Source organism: Mytilus trossulus, chromosome 3 (assembly GCF_036588685.1).
Source record: "Mytilus trossulus isolate FHL-02 chromosome 3, PNRI_Mtr1.1.1.hap1, whole genome shotgun sequence".
Classification (NCBI taxonomy): Eukaryota; Metazoa; Mollusca; class Bivalvia; order Mytilida; family Mytilidae; genus Mytilus; species Mytilus trossulus.
The window spans coordinates 67,184,105-67,207,792 of record NC_086375.1 but is presented as its reverse complement, the minus strand read 5'-3'; the positions used below and the strand labels follow the sequence as shown (position 1 = coordinate 67,207,792).

At 32.1% G+C, this 23,688-nt stretch overlaps 1 protein-coding gene across 1 annotated transcript; it reads right to left on the bottom strand.

The window, feature by feature from the left end:
• Positions 1–1,568: 1,568 nt before the first annotated feature.
• Positions 1,569–8,378, bottom strand: LOC134710974 (acidic leucine-rich nuclear phosphoprotein 32 family member B-like). Its single transcript, XM_063571397.1, has 2 exons — positions 8,340–8,378; positions 1,569–1,826 (listed from the first exon to the last, which is right to left on the bottom strand). The coding sequence occupies exons 1-2, from the start codon at positions 8,376–8,378 to the stop codon at positions 1,569–1,571; spliced, it is 297 nt and encodes a 98-aa protein (XP_063427467.1).
• Positions 8,379–23,688: the final 15,310 nt, after the last annotated feature.

The following is a 23,688-nucleotide window of genomic DNA, read 5'->3' as shown; positions in this document are numbered from 1 at the left end:
CGCCATTATGTCAATTATTATTTTGGAGCACCTATTTAGCAATCGATATATGTTATTGAGGAAGTCACAATATCTGGTAGTCTTATCGTAGCCTTCAGTTGTTGAACACATGTACGTCATTGATTTTACATCTTTTTAAAGGTGAACATTTATCTCACATGGCATGAAGGTCATTTGGTCTTTGACATTACTGCTGTTAACACTTTACTTCATTTTTATACGCCCGGGATGTATTATGGTATACCGTTGTCCGTCTGTCCGTCCGTCGTCCATACTTCGGACAATAACTCAAAAACAATCACCAATTTCCATGAAACTTAAAGTGAATTGTTTATATCTATTGACGTAAGCTCCCTTTCGTTTTTTTTTAATTTCAGATTTTAAGTTTTGGATTTATGGGGCTTAATTCATAAAAAAAGGGGGGATTTTCAACACTTCGGACAATAACTCAAAAAGGCTTTCACCAATGTCCATGAAACTTTGGTGAATTGTTTATATCTATTAATGTAAGCTCCTTTTCGTTTGTTTTAATTTCAGATTTTAAGTTTTGGATTTATGGGGCTTTATTCATAAAACAGGGGGATTTTTAACACTTCGGACAATAACCCAAAAAGGCTTTCATCAATGTCCATGAAACTTTGGTGAATTGTTTATATCTATTGATGTAAGCTCCCTTTCAATTTTTATAAATTTCAGATTTTAAGTTTTGGATTTATGGGGCTTTATTCATAAAAAAGGGGGATTTTTAACACTTCGGACAATAACTCAAGAAGCTTTCACCAATGTCCATGAAACGTTGGTGAATTGTTTATATCTATTGATGTAACAAATAATACTTAATAAAATCTGATGAAAACATAAAATTTGTAAAATCTTTAGTTCAATTTAAAACATTAAATTTCTTGTAAAAAATAGGTTCCATGAATGTCATACGTTTGTACTATTATTGAATGGTTGCAAGGATGAAAGCACATTAGCAGTCCCTGAGATACTAACTGTTCCCTGAGGCATATATCATTTAATGATAACATTTTTACTATCTAAGCTATGGATAAAAATCAAATACATATAGGATGTTTTACTCTTGTTAAAATTGGTTGCAATTGAAATCACAAATGATACCTTAGCATCGAAGCTTTTTTATAGAGTTAGGTTTCGGTGGAAGGGTTGAGCGCAATCAAAAATGTTATAAAACATAACTAGTCTACATTAGCACATAATAAGTAAACAAGAGACAACATAAAAATCCTAACATGTAACTAAATATTCCTTAAATGTTAAAAGGTGTCATTTTATGAAAAAAATAAGGAAATCAAGTCTCCTAAACATTTATCAATATGATCATCTTGTGAATATTCTAAACAGTAAAAAGGTTCAATCAATATACCCCAAGAAAATTACCTTCTTTCAAACTACTATAAAATTTGGAAATCAGCCATAAAATTACTAAAACCCATAATCATATATCACTTTCCTCATATTGCATTGAAGACTTCTATGTTATATGCCAATGTTAATGATATTTGTTTTTTATGCTAAATTCTAAATATTGAAAAGCTGAACTAGGTTTAATCATCAGTGTCTTCTTCACTGTAATCACTGTCCTCATCATCAGAAAAATCCTCATTTTCATTCTCAGAAGAGGCCTCCTCATCACCAATGAAATCTTCATCCTCATCATCAATGAAATCCTCATCTCCATCATCAATGTAATCTTTATCTTCATCATCAATGAAATCCTTACTTTCATCACCTACTTCCTCATTTAGATTATAACTTTCAGTAGAGTCACTTTCACCATCTTCACTTTCCCTGTTATCATCTTGCTGGTCCTCATTGTCATTGTAGTCTTTTTTGCCATTTTTATACGCCCGTCGTCTTTCAGACGGGACGTATTATGGTATACCGTTGTCCGGCCGTCGTCCACACTTCAGACAATAACTCAAATAAGCGCCCTTTCCATTTTATAAATATAAAAGGTACTTGGTACTCAGAAAGTGTGTTGTGAACAAGATAGAATGTATGGATGAAAAATTAAGACAACAAACTTAGTTAAATTTGAGGTAGCCTTAATAGTGCCAATTTTTTTGTGCATTTTTATTTATTATTTTTTTTTTTTTTTGGGGGGGGGGGGGGGTATTTGACAGGGCTCACACTATTTCCAGTTGATCATATAAATTCATTTAAAGACAAGTTAAAAGAGCAACGGGCGTATCATGCGCTAAAGCGCAGCCCTTTATTGATTTCGGCAGCATATTTCCTACTCCCTTAAACAATTTTGCCAATTTTGACTGAATTCGGAAGGAATTATACATGGAAGATTATCTACAAACGATCTTCATTCTGTCTCAATCATCCCAACAAAAAAGCTGGCCACCAGGAGCAATCTAGTTCTGGTTTAACAACTATTGTGAATCTTTTTCTCCGAACGTTAAAGGCGAAATGTAAATAATACATATTGATGATTTGATTACTCTGAACTGTCCTCAATTAATGTTGATCTGGTGGGAAACATGATGCGTACATATCCTTTTTGTTGACGCCCTTATGCAATCATATTTTTGTAAATTTCTTTCCAAACAACAAGATGATTTTATCTCCAAATACGGAAAAAAAATCCCCTTTTATCATACCTTTCATGTTTCGTGAGTTATTCATATATAGATACAGGTTGGAACTTCCTTTTCCATCTATTTCTTGTCGTAAAAAGAAGGAAGCATAATAATTTTGAGTAGGACATGTGTCCTTTTCTAGGACTTCGAGTGTCAAACATTATACCGTAATCCGGATATCATTTCCTTAAAGGAAGTCTTACTAGTCTGTAGAAGTACTGTTACCTCTTATGTTAGCTTTAACAGTATAAATCCAATACACTTTGTATATATAAGCAGCCAACGTTCGAAAACACGTCACAAGTTCAGTAAACATATCAAATAAACAAATAAATAAGGTCATTAAATTACGGAAAACCCAAGGTTGTCCATAGCGACATTTATACTATTAGTCCCCGAGGGTATCACCAGCCCAGTAGCCAGTACTTCGGTACTGGCATGAAAATACGGATTTTTTTGTGTTAAAATTTGCTGGTACAAAATATTAGAAATTATTTTAAATTAAGGAATTTATCTCCCTCATGCAAAGCTCTGATTCCTTTCACTGATTTGGCTATACTTTTTGGACCTTTTGGATTATAGCTCTTCATCTTTTATATAAGCTTTGGATTTCAAATAATTTGTCCACGAGCATCACTGAAGAGACATGTATTGTCGAAATGTGCATCTGGTGCAAGAAAATTGGTACCGTTAATTTTATTATACATATCTGGCGTCTTAAAATCTTTAGCAAAATCATTTTTAAGTGAGACTTAGACCGACAAATAGTACATTATGCTGTACATTATTGTAGCTTTCATGGTGCCTCGCGTTTGTTGAAGTGTCGGTCATTTGAGGTCTGTGATCCATTTTGGAAACGCTGTTGTAAGAAGAGAAGTGACCATCTACAAATATATCGCTACTCTTGTCTGAACCTGTCTTGTTTGTATATGTTTTTTTTTGGCGTGTATTTATTCATAGAGGCACCAATTATGCCCCTTTAGATACTAGTATTAAATTCCAAAAACAAGTACATTTTATGCTATATACACACAATGATTGACAAATTATTTTAAAATGCACCAAAACACAGAAACAGACATAAAATGAAATCTTAACAATATTAAACTCCTTAAATCCCTCTTGTGTTTGAGTTTTCGATTTTGTCATTTGATAAAGGACATTCCGTTTTGAATATTCCGTGGAGTTAAGTATTTTTGTTAATTACTTACTTTGAAAGCTTCAAAGAAATCATTTGCTTCGCATATAATAACAGACTTGTTCCTATAATGTTTTTGTAACACAGTTAATGGCCCAAACCAAAAAAGATCGTCTAAATTCGTTCCAATTAACAAAAATAAGATCTACTGTTATATTGATCATAGTTATCCTTAGATAATCAAATCTCTGATATATACATAAATCTGCCATAATGTTCTAAAGAAATCTACTTTAAAAATGTAATACTAAAAGCTGTAAGTGTCCTCTTAACAGAAACTCAAAACGAAACATAAGACAAAAATACGATTTTTCGTTCCTTTTTCTTTATTTTACCTTTTTTGCGTTCGTATAATGGTATGATGTAGTCGTCTGCGTCTTCGTCCGAAGACACATTTGGTTTCCGGAAAATTACTTAAGGTTAAGTAAATGGATCACAGGTAGAAGGTTTGGATTGATTTTGAGGGTTATTGTCCCATATGTGTAGGTATTTGGGGCCAAAATAAGCATTTTTTTTTTAGTTTTCAGTCAATAACTTGTGTTATAATTTCGGAGAGATTTATACACTTTTATAAAAGTGTATAAATCTCTCTGAAATTATACCACACGTTGCCGTAATACAAAGGGATGGTTAGGAGGGGTATGGTTCAAATCATCAAGCATTTAGGTACAAAAAAGGGGGGAAACAAGGGCAATTTAAATTTAAAGAACACTGTTATTCATGTTTGATTACTTGATTACCTCCCTTACACTGCTTGAAAATTAATATGTATAAAGAAATGAATAGTTATCAAAAATGAAGATTGTCTTGAGATGTGTGGCTGTAAATTTATTTTTAGAAGTTACTGTTTATTAATATTAATTTTAACCATGACTGTATGTCATTTTTGTCGAGCCTTCGACTTTAGTCGAAAAAGCGAGACTAAGCGATCCTACATTCCGTCGTCGTCGGCGGCGTCAACAAATATTCACTCTGTGGTTCAAGTTTTCGAAATTTTAATTACTTTCTTAAACTATACTGGATTTCTACCAAACTTTGATAGAAGCTTGTTTATGATCGTAAGATAGTATCCAGAAGTAAATTTTGTAAAAATAAAATTCCATTTTTTCCGTATTTTACTACAAATGGACTTAGTTTTTTCTGTGGGGAAACAAAACATTCACTCTGTGGTTAAAGTTTTTAGAATTTTAATAACTTTCTTAAACTATTCTGGGTTTGTACCAAACTTGGACAGAAGCTTGCTTATAATCATAAGATAGTAAACAGAAGTACATTTTGTAAATAAATAAATCCATTTTTTCCATATTTTACTTTTAAATGGACTTAGTTTTTCTGCGGGGAACCATTACATTCACTCTGTGGTTAAAGATTTTAAAATTTTAATAACTTTCTTAAACTATCCTGGGTTTGTACCAAACTTGGACAGAAGCTTATTTATGATCATAAGATTGTATCCAGAAGTAAAGTTTGTAAAAAGATTACTCCGTTTTTTCTGTAATTTACTTTTAAATGAACTTAGATGTTCTTACATTCATAAAATAGTAACAAGAGGAATATTTTTATTGATTTTTTTCCTCATTGTTGTTGAGCCTGCGATTTACAGCAAAAATAGGCGAGACACTGGGTTCTGCGGAACCCTTACAAATTTTATATTTTAATATTTTATGATGTATTTAAAAATGAGTAGTTATTATTGCCAACTCCATTGGAAATTTGAATTGAAATTATTTTTTTAATAAGGAAATGAGGGAGGTGAAAAAAAAGTAGGAGTGGGTAGGGGTGTAGAATTTTTCTCATTTCAGATTTCAGAAATTAAAATGATTTTTTTCTGCAATTTTTTTTTTAAGGGAATTAATAATCAACAGCATAGTGTAGTGCTCAATAGAAAAATAATAAATATTTTTTAAATTTCATTAGACAACATTTATTCTGTGCCAGAAACCTATGATGTGTCAACTACTTAATCACATTCCAAATTCAGAGCTGTATCAAGCTTGAATGATGTGACATTACTTGCCCCAACTGTTCAGGGTTCGACCACTGCGGTCGCACAAAGCTGCGCCCTTCGGAGCATCTGGTTGTATATTTTGTCAAACATGTCTGTGTCTGTAGTTTAGTTATAAAATTTAAATCACTTAAAATCTATTTAGAACCTTTAAATTATCACGTCAATGATTCGTTTTCAAAAATGACTTCACAAATTTATTAAATCATGTCCAAGATTTGATTTAGAAGAAGTTTGATTGTACCTGCACAGTTTAATTACAAACAGAATATCATATCCTCATTAGTATGGTAATTTTATTTATCAAGCGCGATTCAGATTAATAAATGGACGTTTGAATAATGTTATTCCTTTTAATTTGACATTGCAGTAAGATCTTTAAATATTGTTTTATCGGTACTAACATTGATTTTGTTTTTGATAATCAAAATACATATAAATGTCTAGGGTTCTACAGCCCGTCATATATCATGAACTAAGATGTTAAAATGGCTCAACACCATTAAAAGAGGGACGAAAGATACCAAAGGGACAGTCAAACTCATAAAATCTAAAACAAACTGACAACGCCATGGCTAAAATGAAAAAGACAAACAGAAAAACAACAGTACACATGAAACAACATAGAAAACTAAAGAATAAACAACACGAACCACATTAAAGTATGGTATGAATATTGTTGAAGGCTCAATGACAATCATTCCGCCTCTCTTTGTTTAACATTAAAAAAAATGAAAAATATTTAAAAAGTATGTACTGCAAAGTACATTGACCAATATGAGTGTGCAACATTTGGAGTTACACTTCATTAGATGACTCATAACTGAAGTTTTCTCATGCAACCTGTTGAAGTTGTTTTGAGCTGGTTATTTTAGTATGCAAAGAAATGACATAAAACACTATAATGTCATAAAATTTTATATTTTATAGTCTTTATTCCTTGTAACGGTCTGTTGGATTGTTTTTTGAGCAGTGAATCGACTTCAGCAAAAATTTTGTAACTTTCACATTGTTTTGTCTCAATTTCTCAGAGACAACACCATCATGATAATTTTATATTGACCCACATTTTCTGGTCTAAAGCACTATGTCAATCATATGTCTCCATAAATTTGCCTGAAGAAAGTGGAACTACTATATTATAATGCAGTTAAATATAATTGGTTGTTTAAAAAAACATATTTTTTATCTGTCTCTTTTCTGTTGCCCACGGAAGTGATGTTAAACACATTTTGCTGTTCGTTATAGTTCATACATAAAATTGTATATACCACCGTGTACAGCTGAAACTCTCAGCTTCTAAAGTCGTTTGATTAGTTTTGACAACGACTTGTATAAAGTCAGGAATATGACAGTTGTTATCCGTTCGTTTGATGTGTTTGAACTTTTAATTTTTTCATTTGATTTAGGACTTTTTGTTTAGAACGTTCCTCGGAGTTCGGTAATTTTGTTATTTTACTTTTGACCGTTACAACTGCTGCTAGGGGTTTGGTATTAGAGGGTATCAGTAATTATAATGAAAATATTCAAACCGCTAAGGTACCCCTACCTCCATGAATAGATTGTATAATCCGTATATGACACAACTTTTTGAATTTTCAGTTTTAAATGCTTATCAACTTCGATATTCATTTGACCTTCCAACTGGTTTTATTCGAGCGCCACTGACGGATATTGTGTCGACAAAACTCTCCTTTGTCATACCGAATTTCAAGCTGTATGGTTCGTCCCCGAGGGTATAAAGCACACCAGTATTAACATGAAAATTAAGAAGATATGATATGATTTCTCATCAAACAACTTTCTACCAGATACCATGATACATTGAATATATAAGTTCACAGTAGATTCTTAAACACTGAGAAAAAGTCACCCTGCATAAAAGGTCCCTTAATGACAAATATAAAACAATTGAAACGAGAGAAAAGACGGCCTTATCTATGTACAAAACAATAACAATAACAGATGGTCATTAATTGTGAAAGCTTTTGCATTTTTTTTAATAAAAAAAGTGGTAATGCTCACACAGTGATAGAGCTAACGAATTTGAAATTGATCTTTATTTTTCACGTTTTGCTTAATAAAGAAAGGCAACAGTAGTATACCGTCGTTCGAAATTCATAAATCGATTGAAAAAAAAAACAAATTCGGGTTACAAACTAAAACTGAGGGAATCGCGTCAGATATAAGTGGAAAACTAACACACAACAGAAACACAACATCAAAATGTAACACACACAGAATCAAATTATCATAAAACAATGGCCTTTTTTCTGACTTGGTACAGGACACTTTAAGAATAAAAAGGTGGGTTGAACGTGGTTTTGTGGCATGCCAAACCTCCCACTTTTATTTGAATTTTCAATTATGACATTAAAATGACAACATATTACATGACATGACTACAATAAAAATAAAATGGTAAAACATTTAGGACAGAGAAACACACGAATAATAGCTAACAAAAGGTACCAGGTTTAAAATTTAATACCCTAGACGCGCGTTTTGTCCACACAAGACTTACCTTAACTGTACGTGTGTCATGCCGTGGAATTTCATCCATGTTCTGATTTGTTTTACATATTCTATTAATATTAATACACTGATCTAGATTATGAGGTGAGTTGAGAACTCACAAAATTAGTTTTCACTCACTCATTCAAAACGTTTGCTTAGTATTTTGACCTAGATTTTGAGTTTCATTTAAATTGGTGATGTAAAAGTGTCTTTTAGAATTGTATGGACATTTATACTTGTTATATAGGGGATAATAAAAGTACCACTTTGCCAAAATGTTCAAATAATGTCATGGACCATAAAATACAGGTCTTATATAGAGGATAATTAAAGTACCACTTTGCCAAAATGTTCAAATAATGTTATGGACCATAAAATACAGGTCAAGTTCAATTTTATTGTCTCGCCTTGACGAAGTCAAAAACGAGACATAGGTATGCTGTTTCCCGCGTCGGTGACAGCGTCAACAATGTATTAGTTTGTAATTTGGTCTAGTTTATGGCAAACCAAAAGTTGTAGATCAATCATATTTGGTATGCAGTTATATAAGCATTGGCGCATCTTATTTCCATGGAGATTATTTGGCCCTGGCCCTTCAGTCATGGTCTATTGACTTCAAAAGTTTTGCTTATTTTACATGTATTAGTTTGTGATTAGGTCAGTTTATGGGGAACAACAAGTGGTTGGTCAATGATATTTGGTATGCAGTAGTATATGCACTGGTACATCTCATTTCCATGGAGATAATTTGGCTCCGCCCACTTAGTCATGGTCTATTGACTTTGAAATTTTTTGTATAAAGTTATCATGCAACAGGTTGCGATTAGGTCAGTTTAAGAGGAACCATTAGTGGTAGGCAAATGTTAATTGGTATTTAGTTGTATAAGCATTCGCACATCTTATTTCCATGGAGAATATTTGGACTTGTCACTCAGTCTAATGACTTTGAAACTTATCTTAGTTTACATGTCTTTGTTTGTGATTAGATCGGTTTAAGATGAACTGCTAATGTTAAATCAATGATATTTGGTATGCACACTTATTTACATTTGGAAGTATTATTTCCATGGAGATTATATAGCCCCACTCCTCTTCATGCTTCATTGACTTTGAAACTTTCACGTAGTTTACAAGTTAAGACTGTTTGTATTTAGGTTTGGGAACGACTTATAATAAGCCAATCATGGTATTTGGTATGCAGTTGTATTAACATTGTCACATCTCATTTACATGAAGATTGTTTAGCCATGTAACTCAGTCATGGTTCATTGACTTTGAATATTTGCATAACTTGTGTAAGATGTATTGCTATTTTGATTTCATTATTTGCATAATCAAAATAACAAAAAGGCGAGACATATCTCTGTAATAACAGTTTATAATGACTAATACATTGTTATTCTATAAGAATTTGGGTGATGACCAAAAATAACCATAAACCATAAACTCCGATACTAGATGAAAAAAGAGTTAGTTGCAGAGAAATATTGGCTTACTGCTACCAAATTTTGGAGTAGAGTAGAATTCAATTGTTGAATATCCCAACCTATTAAAGAAAACTAAAAAAAAAACAATTTAAAATATTGAGCTGAAGGTGAATCATGCTAAAGGAAGTCTGAATTTGAAATCCCAATACATTCAACCTCTTCTTATTATTCTATGAATTTTATGTATTATATTTTAGCATCATCAATATGCTGTTTATTTTTATTTTTCACTCTTATGGTAAATTATCAGGTTTTAATTTTGTTATTTTGATCAAATGATATATTTGTATTGTTATGTTACTGTTAATTATATACTAATTCTGTTCATTTTAATATACAATCATGATCAAACTCTTCATCAATAAATGAATTAATTTTTCAAATTGATGTATTTTTGGAAAGATTAGAACTTGTTATAAATCTTTACTTATGCACTGGTCCCCCTAACAACATGACAGGTTAGCTACTTTTACTTAATGTATTCACACTGAAATATAGCTCCCTACAGTTCTCATGTATGTGCACATAATACACATATAAACTGACAAAATGGGTATATTTTTAGAGCAGTTCATTCAAGAATGTATGTCATAAAGGTGTGTTGATGTGCAGGCTTTTTTTTTAAACATTTCGATTAGGTTATTGAGTATTGATACAATACTAGTATGATTGTCAACTGTGCTTATCAACAAACAATGAGAAACAAGGTAAACCTTTAATTTCAATGCCCCACCTCCTAAACTGTCATTCAAATTGACAACATTACCTTTCAACCTCTGTCCTATCTCAGGACCACATATCCATATCATTCAAAATTTATTTCTGCTTTGGGGTAAATGAAGGCAACAGTAATACACTGCTGTTCAAAAGTCATAAATCGATTTAGAGAAAACAAACCTGGGTTATAAAACACTCGATCAAACTGTTCATTATGAAATAAAAAAATAATCGTAATTCATTTTTGCTATTTGGACATTGAATTCATTAAACTTTTTTTGTAAGCCAACCTTGTGAGAGTATTAAAGTTTTTTCAGCATCCAATATATTTTTGAAACATCATAATCTGACACCACTTCAATGCTATCGAAAAATTGATAAATGTGCAATGTTCCTTTTTGTCGAGCCTGCAACTTTTGTTGCAGAAAGCTCGACATAGGGATAGTGATCCGGCGGCAGCGGCGGTGTTAGCTAACTTCTTAAAAGCTTTATATTATAGAAGGTAGAAGACCTGGATGCTTCATACTTTGTATATAGATGCCTCATGATACGAACTTTTCGTCAGTCTCATGTCCAATGTCCTTGACCTCATTTTCATGGTTCAGTGACTACATGAAAAAAAAAGTTCATATTTTTTGTAATGTTAAATTCTCTCTTATTATAAGTAATTGGATAACTATATTTGGTATGTGCGTACCTTGCAAGGTCCTCATGCCTGTCAGACCGTTTTCACTTGACCTCGACCTCATTTCATGGATCAGTGAACAAGGTTAAGTTTTCGTGGTCAAGTCCATATCTCAGATACTATGAGCTATAGGTCTAGTATATTCGGTGTATGGAAGGACTGTAAGGTGTACATGTCCAACTGGTAGGTGTCATCTGACATCTGTCATTAAGTTTTTGTGTTTTGGTCTGTTTTTCTTATACTATATGCAATAGGTCTACTATAATTGGTGAATGGAATGATTGTAAGGTGTACATGTCTAGCTGACAGGTGTCATCTGACCTTGACCTCATTTTCATGGTTCAGTGGTCAAAGTTAAGTTTTTTAGTTTTGGTCTATTTTTCTAATACTTTATGCATTGGGTCAACTATATTTGGTGTATGGAAATATTTTATGATCTACATGTCGGTTACGCAGGTTTTATTTGACCTTGACCTCTTTTCACGGTCCATTGCTAAGTTTTAAGTGTTTGTGTTTTGGTCTGTTTTTCTTTATTCATAAGCAATAAGTCAACTATATTTGTTGTATTGAAGAATTGTTAGCTGTACATGTCTGCCTGGCATGGTTCATCTGTCCTTGACCTCATTTTCATGGTTCATTAATCAATGTTTCATTTTCTTGGTTAATGTTGAGTTTATGTGACAGTTGTAATAAAGCTTTATATTTAGGTCTATCAAGATAGTATCAAGGATTAGTAAAGAAGGCGAGACATTTCAGTGTGTGCACTCTTGTTTGTGTAAAATATTGGCTGCTAAGGGTCAACCCAGCAGTCGTGGCTCCTACTCATGCCATGTTTTTTTTCAGTCTAAATATTTAGAATTGCTGAAAAATCGTATACACATATTATCTATACTCCTTAACATCCAAACCTCACTTGGCGACGTTTTATTAATTTTCCTTTGTTCACCCTGTGAAAATAAAGGCAACAGTAGTATACCCGTGTTCAAAGTCATAAATTGATTGAGATTAAACAATTTCGGGTTACTAACTAAAACTGAGGGAAACACATCAACTATTAGACGAAAACAAAAAGAAGAACAGAAACACTGAAGTACATCAAAACAAATGCCAACTTACATATAAACGAACTATTTGATAACAACTGTCATATTCCTGGCTTTGTACAGGACATTTTATGAAAAATGGTGAGTTGAACCTGGTTTTATGGCTAGCCTTTAATATGACAATGTGAAAAAAATATTGTTAAATTGTGAACAATACGTGACAGAAATACAGCTCTGTTTGAAGGCCAGTTCCAAATCTTGTATTGGGTTGCGAAACTGTGATGTGATTGTAAATTCGAAGAAACACAAACAGAGGCAACGTCATTATGTCAATTATTATTTTGGAGCACCTATTTAGCCATCGATATATGCTATTGAGGAAGTAACAATATCTGGAAGTCTTATTGTAGCCTTCAGTTGTTGAACACATGTACGTCATTGATTTTACATCTTTTTAAAGGTGAACATTTACCCTCACATGGCATGAAGGTCATTTGGTCTTTGACATTACTACTGTTATCACTTTACTTCATTTTTGATTTCGGCAGCATATTTTCTACTCCCTTAAACAATCGTTTGACTGAGTTCGGAAGGAATTATACATGGAAGATTCTCTACAAACGATCTTCATTCTGTCTCAATCATTCCAACAAAAAAGCTGGCCACCAGGAGCAATCTAGTTCTGATATGAACAACTTTTGTGAATCTTCTTCTCCGAACGTTAAAGGCGAAATGTAAATAATACATATTGAGGATTTGATTACTCTGCATAAACTGTCCTCAATTAATGTTGATCTGATGGGAAACATGGTGCGTACATATCCTTTTTGTTGACGCCCTTATGCAATCATATTTTTGTAATTTTTTTTCCAAACAACAACAACAAGATGATTTTATCTCCAAATACGGAAAAAAAATTCCCCTTTTATCATACCTTTCATGTTTCGTGAGTTATTCATATATAGATACAGGTTGGAACTTTCTTTTCAATCTATCTCTTGATTAAGGATGTCGGTAAAAAGAAGGAAGCATAATAATTTTGAGTAGGACATGTGTCCTTTTCTAGGACTTCGAGTGTCAAACATTATACAGTAATCCGGATATCATTACTTTAAAGGAAGTCTTACTAGTCTATTGAAGTACTGTTACCTCTTATGTCAGCTTTAACAGTATGAATCCAATACACTTTGTGTATATAAGCAGCCAATTTTCGAAAACATGTCACAAGTTCAGTAAACATATCAAATAAACAAATAAATAAGGTAATTAAATTACGGAAAACCCAAGGTTGTCCATAGCGACATTTATACATATCTGGCGTCCTAAAATTTTTAGCAAAATAATTTTTAAGTGAGACTTAGACCGACAAATAGTACATTATGCTGTACATTATTGTAGCTTTCATGGTGCCTCGCGTTTGTTGGGTTGTCGGTCATTTGAGGTCTGTGATCCATTTCGGAAACGCTGCTGTAAGAAGAGAAGTGACCATCTACAAATATAGCTACTCTTGTCTGAACCTGTTTTGTTTGGATATGTTCTTTTTGGCGTGTATTTATTCATAGAGGCACAAATTATGCCCCTTTAGATACTAGTATTAAATTCCAAAAACAAGTACATTTTATGCTATATACACACAATGATTGACAAATTATTTCAACATGCACCAAAACTCAGAAACAGACATAAAATGAAATCTTAACAATATTAAACTCCTTAAATCCCTCTTGTGTTTGAGTTTTCGATTTTGTCATTTGATAAAGGGCATTCCGTTTTGAATAGTCCGTGGAGTTAAGTATTTTTGTTAATTACTTACTTTTGAAAGCTTCAAAGAAATCATTTGCTTCGCATATAATAACAGACTTGTTCCTATAATGTTTTTGTAACACAGTTAATGGCCCAAACCAAAAAAGATCGTCTAAATTCGTTCCAATTAACAAAAATAAGATCTACTGTTATATTGATCATAGTTATCCTTAGATAATCAAATCTCTGATATATACATAAATCTGCCAAAATGTTCTAAAGAAATCCTACTTTAAAAATGTAATACTAAAAGCTATAAGTGTCCTCTTCACAGAAACTCAAAACGAAACATAAGACAAAAATACGATTTTTCGTTCCCTTTTCTTTATTTTACCTTTTTTTTGCGTTCGTATAATGGTATGATGTAGTCGTCTGCGTCTTCGTCCGAAGACACATTTGGTTTCCGGAAAATTACTTAAGGTTAAGTAAAAGGATCTCTATGAAATTTTATAAAAAGGTTCAATACCTCATGAGTAAGGTTGGGATTGATTTTGGGGATGATGCTCCCTACCGTGTTGGAATAAGGGGCCCAAAACAAGCATTTTTCTACTTTCAGGAAATTAACTTGTGTATAAGCATTTCAATTGCTCTGAAATTGTACCACAATGTTTAATACCACAGGTAGAAGGTTTGGATTGAATTTGAGGGTTATTGTCACAAATGTGTAGATATTTGGGGCCAAAATAAGCATTTGTTTTTTTAGTTTTCAGTCAATAACTTGTGTTATAATTTCGGAGAGATTTATACACTTTTATAAAAGTGTATAAATCTCTCTGAAATTATACCACAAGTTGCCGTAATACAAAGGGATGGTTAGGAGGGGTATGGTTCAAATCATCAAGCATTTAGGTACAAAAAAGGGGGAAACAAGGGGTATTTTTCTGGTTAAAGGGCAATTTAAATTTAAAGAACACTGTTATATATTCATGTTTGATTACTTGATTACCTCCCTTACACTGCTTGCAAATTAATATGTATAAAGAAATGAAGATTGTCTTGAGATGTGTGGCTGTAAATTTATTTTTAGAAGTTACTGTTTATTAATATTAATTTTAACCATGACTGTATGTCATTTTTGTCGAGCCTTCGACTTTAGTCGAAAAAGCATTACTAAGCGATCCTACATTCCGTCGTCGTCGGCGGCGTCAACAAATATTCACTCTGTGGTTCAAGTTTTCAAAATTTTAATAACTTTCTTAAACTATACTGGATTTCTACCACACTTTGATAGAAGCTTGTTTATGATCGTAAGATAGTATCCAGAAGTAAATTTTGTAAAAATAAAATTCCATTTTTTCCGTATTCTACTATAAATGGACTTAGTTTTTTCTGTGGGGAAACAAAACATTCACTCTGTGGTTAAAGTTTTTAGAATTTTAATAACTTTCTCAAACTATCCTGGGTTTGTACCAAACTTGGACAGAAGATTGTTTATGATCATAAGATAATATCCACAAGTAAATTTTGTAAAAATAAAATTCCATTTTTCCGTATTTTACTTATAAATGGACTTAGTTTTTTCTGCGGGGAAACATTACATTCACTCTGTGGTAAACGTTTTTAGAATTTTAATAACTTTCTTAAACTATTCTGGGTTTGTACCAAACTTGGACAGAAGCTTGCTTATGATCATAAGATAGTAAACAGAAGTAAATTTTGTAAATAAATAAATCCATTTTTTCCATATTTTACTTTTAAATGGACTTAGTTTTTCTGCGGGGAACCGTTACATTCACTCTGTGGTTAAAGATTTTTTTTTTTTTTTTTTTTTTAATAACTTTCTTAAACTATCCTGGGTTTGTAAAAAGATTACTCCCTTTTTTCTGTAATTTACTTTTAAATGAACTTAGATTTTCTTACATTCATAAAATAGAAACAAGAGGAATATTTTTATTGATTTTTTTCCTCATTGTTGTTGAGCCTGCGATTTACAGCAAAAATAGGCGAGACACTGGGTTCTGCGGAACCCTAACAAATTTTATATTTTAATATTTTATGATGTATTTAAAAATGAGTAGTTATTATTGCCAACTCCATTAGAAATTTGAATTGGAATTATTTTTTTAATAAGGAAATGAGGGAGGTGGAAAAAAAGTAGGAGTGGGTAGGGGTGTAGAATTTTTCTCATTTCAGATTTCAGAAATTAAAATGATTTTTTTCTGCAATTTTTTTTTTAAGGGAATTAATTATCAACAGCATAGTGTAGTGCTCAATAGCAAAATAATAAATATTTTTTTAATTTCATTAGACAACATTTATTCTGTGCCAGAAACCTATGATGTGTCAACTACTTAATCACATTCCAAATTCAGAGCTGTATCAAGCTTGAATGATGTGACATTACTTGCTCCAACTGTTCAGGGTTCGACCACTGTGGTCGCACAAAGCTGCGCCCTTCGGAGCATCTGGTTGTATATTTTGTCAAACATGTCTGTGTCTGTAGTTTAGTTATAAAATTTAAATCAACTTAAAATCTATTTAGAACCTTTAAATTATCACGTCAATGATTCGTTTTCAAAAATGACTTCACAAATTTATTAAATCATGTCCAAGATTTGATTTAGAAGAAGTTTGATTGTACCTGCACAGTTTAATTACAAACAGAATATCATATTCTCATTAGTATGGTAATTTTATTTATCAAGCGCGATTCAGATTAATAAATGGTCGTTTGAATAATTTTATTCCTTTTAATTTGACATTGCAGTAAGATCTTTAAATATTGTTTTATCGGTACTAACATTGATTTTGTTTTTGATAATCAAAATACATATAAATGTCTAGGGTTCTACAGCCCGTCATATATCATGAACTAAGATGTTAAAATGGCTCAACACCATTAAAAGAGGGACGAAAGATACCAAAGGGACAGTCAAACTCATAAAATCTAAAACAAACTGACAACGCCATGGCTAAAATGAAAAAGACAAACAGAAAAACAATAGTACACATGACACAACATAGAAAACTAAAGAATAAACAACACGAACCACATTAAAGTATGGTATGAATATTGTTGAAGGCCGTTCAAAACATAATAGTGTTTGAAGAGTCGTTTATTGCGCCTCTGATGCAGACCATTGGTAGCGTTAACCGGTGATCATAAACGCCATTTAGACCTCAGTTAATAGAGGGCTCAATGACAATCATTCCGCCTCTCTTTGTTTAACATTAAAAAAAAAAGAAAAATAATCAAAAAGTATGTACTGCAAAGTACATTGACCAATATGAGTGTGCAACATTTGGAGTTACACTTCATTAGATGACTCATAACTGAAGTTTTCTCATGCAACCTGTTGAAGTTGTTAATGTTATTTTAGTATGCAAAGAAATGACATAAAACACTATAATGTAATAAAATTTTATATTTTATAGTCTTGATTCCTTGTAACGGTCTGTTGGATTGTTTTTTGAGCAATGAATCGACTTCAGCAAGAATTTTGTAACTTTCACATTGTTTTGTCTCAATTTCTCAGAGACAAAACCATCATGATAATTTTATATTGACCCACATTTTCTGGTCTAAAGCATTATGTCAATCATATGTCTCCATAAATTTGCCCGAAGAAAGTGGAACTACTATATTATAATGCAGTTAAATATAATTGGTTGTTTAAAAAAACATATTTTTTATCTGTCTCTTTTCTGTTGCCCACGGAAGTGATGTTAAACACATTTTGCTGTTCGTTATAGTTCATACATAAAATTGTATATACCACCGTGCACACCTGAAACTCTCAGCTTCTAAAGTCGTTTGATTAGTTTTGACAACGACTTGTATAAAGTCAGGAATATGACAGTTGTTATCCGTTCGTTTGTTGTGTTTGAACTTTTATTTTTTTCATTTGATTTATGACTTTTTGTTTAGAACGTTCCTCGGAGTTCGGTAATTTTGTTATTTTACTTTTAACCGTTTCAACTGCTGCTAGGGGTTTGGTATTAGAGGGTATCAGTAATTATAATGAAAATATTCAAACCGCTAAGGTACCCCTACCTCCATGAATAGATTGTATAATCCGTATTTGACACAACTTTTTGAATTTTCAGTTTTGAATGCTTATCAACTTCGATATTCATTTGACCTTCCAACTGGTTTTATTCGAGCGCCACTGATGGATATTAAGTCAAAAAAACTCTCCTTTGTAATACCGAATTTCAAGCTGTATGGTTCGTCCCCGAGGGTATAAAGCACACCAGTATTAACATGAAAATTAAGAAGATATGATATGATTTCTCATCAGTCAACTTTCTACCAGATACCATGATACATTGAATATATAAGTTCACAGTAGATACTTAAACACTGAGAAAAAGTCACCCTGCATAAAAGGTCCCTTAATGACAAATATAAAACAATTGAAACGAGAGAAAAAAACCGGCCTTACCTATGTACAAAACAATAACAATAACAGATGGTCAGTAATTGTGAAAGCTTTTGCATTTTTTTTAATAAAAAAAGTGGTAATGCTCACACAGTGATAGAGCTAACGAATTTGAAATTGATCTTTATTTTTCACGTTTTGCTTAATAAAGAAAGGCAACAGTAGTATACCGTCGTTCGAAATTCATAAATCGATTGAAAAAAACCAAATTCGGGTTACAAACTAAAACTGAGGGAATCGCGTCAAATATAAGTGGAAAACTACCACACAACAGAAACACAACATCAAAATGTAACACACACAGAATCAAATTATCATAAAACAATGGCCTTTTTTCTGACTTGGTACAGGACAATTTAAGAATAAAAAGGTGGGTTGAACGTGGTTTTGTGGCATGCCAAACCTCCCACTTTAATTTGAATTTTCAATTATGACATTAAAATGACAACATATTACATGACATGACTACAATAAAAATAAAATGGGAAAACATTTAGGACAGAGAAACACACGAATAATAGCTAACAACAGGTACCAGGTTTAAAATTTAATACCCTAGACGCGCGTTTCGTCCACACAAGACTTACCAACTGTACGTGTGTCATGCCGTGGAGTTTCATTCATGTTCTGATTTGTTTCACATATTTTATTAATATTAATACACTGATCTAGATTATGAGGTGAGTTGAGATCTCACAAAATTAGTTTTCACTCACTACAATCATGATTAAATGCCTCGCACACTGTGTAAAACATGTCTATTGTTGAGGGTTGTGAACTGCTATTTAAATGTCGTTTAGAATTTATTTTGTCGTGGTGTTGATGTTCCAATGTAAAAAATGCATATGTTTATAAAATTTACAGATTATTAGCAGTGGTTAGAATAAAACATAATAGTAACATATCCCCAAACTACGTAACATTAATCCAAATATAGCGTTAATTTTGTGACATATATTGTTTTTTTTTATATATATACCTAATTTTCGACAAATACCTATTCAATCGAGAACACTAGTTTTAATTTCTGTGATTTCATATTAGTCGTTTCCATTGTCAAATGAAATTTGATTATTTACAGCTTTAGCTTATAAAGTTATAGAATTTATTCCCTTCGGAACTACCATCAAGCATTTCTGTGACAATGACATACTTATGAATTTAGTTGATTACATTGTTCAGTTCTAGGCTTGTCTATATGTATGCCATGATGCTGTTTGTAGACAAAGGCGGAAACTTGTATCTTTATAGAATGATTGAAATCGATGTTTTTACTGTTTTCTCCTTGAAATTATATTTTTCTAATTGGTTTTACAGTTGTAGTATATGATATTTATCAATTATTTTCAGTCTGCGATCCAAGACTACAATCGTACATGCTTAACGTGACGGTACCCAAATTGCACCTATTTTGACAGTTTTTTCAACTACGTTTTTTATGATCAAGACTAACATTTCCATTTTGTGTTTATTTTGTAGCCGTATCCTTCTTTATTAAATAGGTACATCAATTTGATTTTCGATTCATATGAAATCATAGAAAAATTGGTCTGAACTAACCTCCAAACCTTCCATGATTCTGTAATGAGGAGTACCCAAATTACATCCTTGCATAAATGTCATAAATTTGCATCGTCAAAAGTCGAATAACAGAGCTTTTGTTTATCTTTTTCAAATATTTTGAACAATTGGATATTTGTCCATGCTGACTCTTCTTTTTTTTAAGAAATGGATACTTTAAACATTTTGTATTTGCTAATTTTAAAAAGATGACGTTTTGATGACGTCGCATGGCGACGTTTCAGTACATTTTGCTTTTTCAGTAAACACTTCATATGTTAATAAATACCATAAACATTTTGTGTATATCTAAATCTATTTACCTATGTTGAAAGACGTGCATACTATCGGATCATAAAACTTGTTTAGTCCCTTGGAAATCTTGTAAGATTTCCACTGCTTTTTTGCTAAATAGGTGCAATTTGGGTACTCGTTGCAATTTGGGTACCGTTACGTTACATTGATAGGAATAATGACAAAATACTTTGGCATTAGTTATTTACTCTTGTTTTCGTTCTTATACCTCCGCATAAGAAGGGAAGTTTGTTTTAATGGGTTTTTTTCTATTTCAATTTAGTATTGACTTGAGATCAATTGTAATAACTAAGCTTATTTCATTGATTTCCAAACTAAAATTACCCAGCGAATTTGCTTTTCCTTGGAGCTCGGTATTTTTTGTTGTTTTACATTTGGAAAGAGTTAACATATAATAGAAGATTTCGTCCTTTTTTATCACAGTTATGGGTAACTTCCAAAAAGATCCGACTAAAATGCTAATCAATTGACAGATTTGATAAACTTACTGTTGTCTTGAACATATATTCCTCTTAGATGTTATATAGAAATCAATGATTGTCCTTTTCCAAGTCTTACCCAGTTTGCAGTGGGGTTCGTGCGTGTTCCTTAGACTTAAGTTTTCTATTAAGTCTTTTGTACTATAATTTGTCTGTTTGCTTTTTTCTTTTTTAGCCATGGTGTTGTCAGTTTATTTTCTATCTATGAGTTTGACTGTTCCTCTGGTATCTTTCGCCCCTCTTTAGGATATTTCAGTTTTTTATGATTTGATTTTGACAAATACATAAAGCGTCAATCCAAATATTTATTCTATTGACCATTTTCACCGTAATTTTGAACATCTTTTTGTTCGTAATGCATTTTGATAGCGAGCTCGCACGCATTAGAGCTATAAAGTTTTGTTTCAATCATTTTAGTGGGTTTTTTTCTGCTTATCGATACGAAAATGTCTACATTCGCCAACCAGATAGCTTTTTATCATAGTTGAACTATTTCTGGCCATATGTGTCTGTAATGGATAGAGAATTAAAAAATGGTTTAGTACTACTTGTTGTTTAAGAATGTAGAAAAATCAGTGTAAACGATCCATGTAATTTTGAAAATCACCCATGATACGCACCGCCTATAGAATATGCAGTTTCGCAGTAGCTCTGATGTATAGTTTTGATTGCCTGTAGAAGATGTTAATACTTTGATAATAATATTAACAAAGCATTTTTTAAACCAAGGAATATAATATTACTAGAGTATCCATCAGAGTACAGGATGGTCCCATTCCTAATATCTGGTATAAATTCCTCAAACCAAGTCTCTATCCTTGTAGTTATATAGAACAAAGAAGATGTGGTATGATTTCCAATGAGACAACTATCCACAAAAGACCAAAATGACACAAACATTAACAATTATAGGTCACCGTACGGCCATCAACAATGAGCAAAGCCCATACCGCATATAGTCAGCTATAAAAGGCCCCGATAAGACAATGTAAAACAATTCAAGCGAGAAAACTAACGGCCTTATTTATGTACAAAAAATGAACGAAAAACAATTATGTAACACATAAACAAACGACAACCACTGAATTACAGGCTTCTGATATGTTGGTTGTCCAAATGAGTTGTCGATCTTCCTTTCTTTATCAGGAAGTTGATACTATTGGATTCATACACATGGAACGATAATGTAAGATGATTTCTCTATTGGAACAGATAACAATGTTCATATCATATGTATTATATAATGGCAATTCAGGTTGCACTTTAATAAATTACTTATTCATTCATTCATTTCATATTCATCATGATTATAAAAATTCATCAAAGTTATAAAGCTTTTCAAATGATCTCAAATAGGTACACCATACCAGTGTTAGTTTTAACAAGCCAAATATAATACGCAGTTTACGAGCATTAATACCGAGGGTTCCGAAATGTTTTGCCAATTGATGCTAAGGCAATTTATGATCTGGGATATGAAAACCTAATTGTTCCGATAGTTTAAAAATCTCGTAAACAGTTAATAAGTTAATAAGTCAAGGATATTTCATGTAAAATAAAAAGTAAGTACTGAAAACTGTTATACCTCGGTGATCCAATGGTGCAAACACTCATCAATGAGACTAGGCTGATATGTTTTCTATACAGTGACGTTACATTACTATTTTTGGTTAGGGCGAAGGTGGCGACTGTTAAAAAGTGTATACACACTGCATTTGTTTGCCCCTGTCCTAAATCAGGAACCTGCTGTTCAGTTGTAGACGATTGTTGATCCGGTTCATAAGTGTTTCTCGTATTTAGATTGATAACATACAGTTGTTTTTCCTGTTTGAATGGTTTTACACTTGTCATTGTTGCCTCGCTGAAAGTTGATTTCGTGCACTGACTATCTAACAATGTTATAAACCTTAAGGCCTGTGATCAAATACTAATTGTGTGAATGTTAAGGTTTTGTTGTCGAGAAAAAATGACATTGTTAACCTTAATTGCACTTTTAAGAATTTTTGTACTGATCTTTTCAGCTTGCCAGTATGTCAAAATGATATTCACGAAGTCTATCAGCAGACCTAGAAGCTGAAACCTTTTGTAGCACACGTTAACAGAATCTGGTTAATAAGTTATGTCATTTTGTCGGCCGTCTGAAGACTATGGAATACATAGTAATAATATAGAACTGGTACACATATCATTTCTATAATATTTTGTGTGCCAATAAAAGAACAAAAACATAACAGACAGCTGATGTTACTTTTTGCTGTTGTTGTCACAATTGAATTGAATTTGTTAACAATATATAAATAACACTTTGATCTTTTATTTATATTAAATATATATTGATAGTTGAAAGTTCCAAACCGATTTATAAGAAGTGTAGAAAGGTTCTTTTACTTTATAGCATTTCTCTGGTAGTATCATCGCATGACAGACATAAATTCCACTGGTATTGCTATATATCTAGGGTTATTTATATAACTGTAAAAAATTAACTGAAGATGTTAACAATTTATAATTAATAATTATAAATTTTAATTTTTCAAATTTAATAAGCATCTATATTGATAGTTGAAACCGATTTATCAGAGGTTGAGAAAGGTTCTTTTACTACATAGTATGTTTTTCAGCAGCAGGACAGACATAAATCCCACTGGTAATGCTATCTATCCCGGATTATTTATACAAATATAATGATAATAAACACTGTATTTACCGAACTCCAAAAAAACAAATAAAACAGATGAAACCTGTCAAAGGCAAATACTTGACTATGTCAACCAACGGAGTTAATCGAGAACAACTGTCATATTCCTAACTTGGTCGTATTTGGCACAACTTTTGGGAATTTCAGATTCTCAATGCTCTTCAACTTTGTACTTGTTTGGCTTTAT

Coding starts and splice junctions, on each gene's coding strand:
- LOC134710974 (XM_063571397.1), bottom strand. CDS start 8,378: ATGGATGAAATTCCACGGCATGACACACGTACAGTTAAG. Junction 1,827..8,339: donor ATGACACACGTACAGTTAAG/GTAAGTCTTGTG, acceptor AATGAGGACCAG/CAAGATGATAACAGGGAAAG.